The sequence below is a fragment of the Dipodomys ordii genome, unplaced genomic scaffold (genome assembly GCF_000151885.1).
Source record: "Dipodomys ordii isolate 6190 unplaced genomic scaffold, Dord_2.0 Scaffold9680, whole genome shotgun sequence".
Classification (NCBI taxonomy): Eukaryota; Metazoa; Chordata; class Mammalia; order Rodentia; family Heteromyidae; genus Dipodomys; species Dipodomys ordii.
This window is the reverse complement of record NW_012276892.1, coordinates 17-1,038: the sequence shown is the minus strand read 5'-3', so window position 1 is coordinate 1,038 and position 1,022 is coordinate 17. Positions and strand designations below refer to the sequence as shown.

Sequence of the window (1,022 nt, the reverse complement as noted above, 5' to 3'; positions counted from 1 at the left end):
CAAAAAAAAAAAAAAAAAAGATACAACTATCAGCTAAGCGCTGGTAACTCATGCCTGTAATCCTAGCTGCTCAGGAGGCTGAGATCTAAGGATCCAAGTTCAATACCAGCCTGGGCAAAAAATGAAGTAAAACACAGAGACGATGCAGAGTATGAAAAGATTTTACTTTGTTTTCTGAAAGGCTAACGCTCGTCTGGCGAAGCGAGGGGGCAGGACCATGGCCATCACGCCCCGCCACTACCTGGACTTCATCAACCACTACGCCAACCTGTTCCACGAGAAGCGCAGCGAGCTGGAGGAGCAGCAGATGCACTTAAACGTTGGGCTGAGGAAAATAAAGGAGACAGTAGACCAGGTAGAGTGGGGCGCAGGCCTCCCCACGGGCTGCATGAGACCCCTGTGGCTCAGGGTGGTCGCTGCGTGTTCCTTCGTTCCTTAGGTAGAAGAACTGCGTCGGGACTTGAGGATAAAGAGCCAGGAACTAGAGGTGAAGAACGCGGCAGCCAATGACAAGCTGAAAAAGATGGTGAAGGACCAACAGGAGGCCGAGAAGAAAAAGGTACTTCCTTTTATTCCAGGAAACTGGCCTTGGGGGCTGGACACTCCCATGAGAAGCAGGGAAGCTGTATGTTGGTCGGCGAGGTTTACAGCAGCGCCATCTTTCCTCTCCAGGTCATGAGCCAAGAAATCCAGGAGCAGCTGCACAAACAGCAGGAGGTGATTGCTGACAAGCAGATGAGCGTCAAGGAGGACCTTGACAAGGTGGAGCCTGCGGTCATTGAGGCCCAGAACGGTATGTGGGTGCCGCTCAGCTCTCCGGAAAGGACGCCCCCCTAATGGCACTGAAGCCTTTCCAAACTCTTAGGAGAGTCTCCATCTTACAGCAAATCTCCTGACATTAGCCTATCTGTACCACCGTGAAAAAAATGTGCTTCCTTCTCCTCCCTCCTCCCCCCCTCTTTCCCTTTTTTTTTTTTGGTCGGTTATGGGGCTTGAACTCTGGGCCTGGGCGCTGTCCCTCA

The 1,022-nt window shown here is 52.1% G+C and overlaps 1 protein-coding gene across 1 annotated transcript; it reads left to right on the top strand.

Annotated features, from left to right (window-relative positions):
• Window positions 1-185: 185 nt before the first annotated feature.
• LOC106002395 (cytoplasmic dynein 1 heavy chain 1-like) lies at window positions 186-793 on the top strand (the record flags this gene model as incomplete). Its single annotated transcript, XM_013037282.1, has 3 exons — window positions 186-355; window positions 440-559; window positions 673-793. Coding segments are annotated over exons 1-3 (379 nt in total), but the record flags the coding sequence as incomplete, so codon positions are not given.
• Between the last annotated feature and the right edge of the window lie 229 nt (window positions 794-1,022).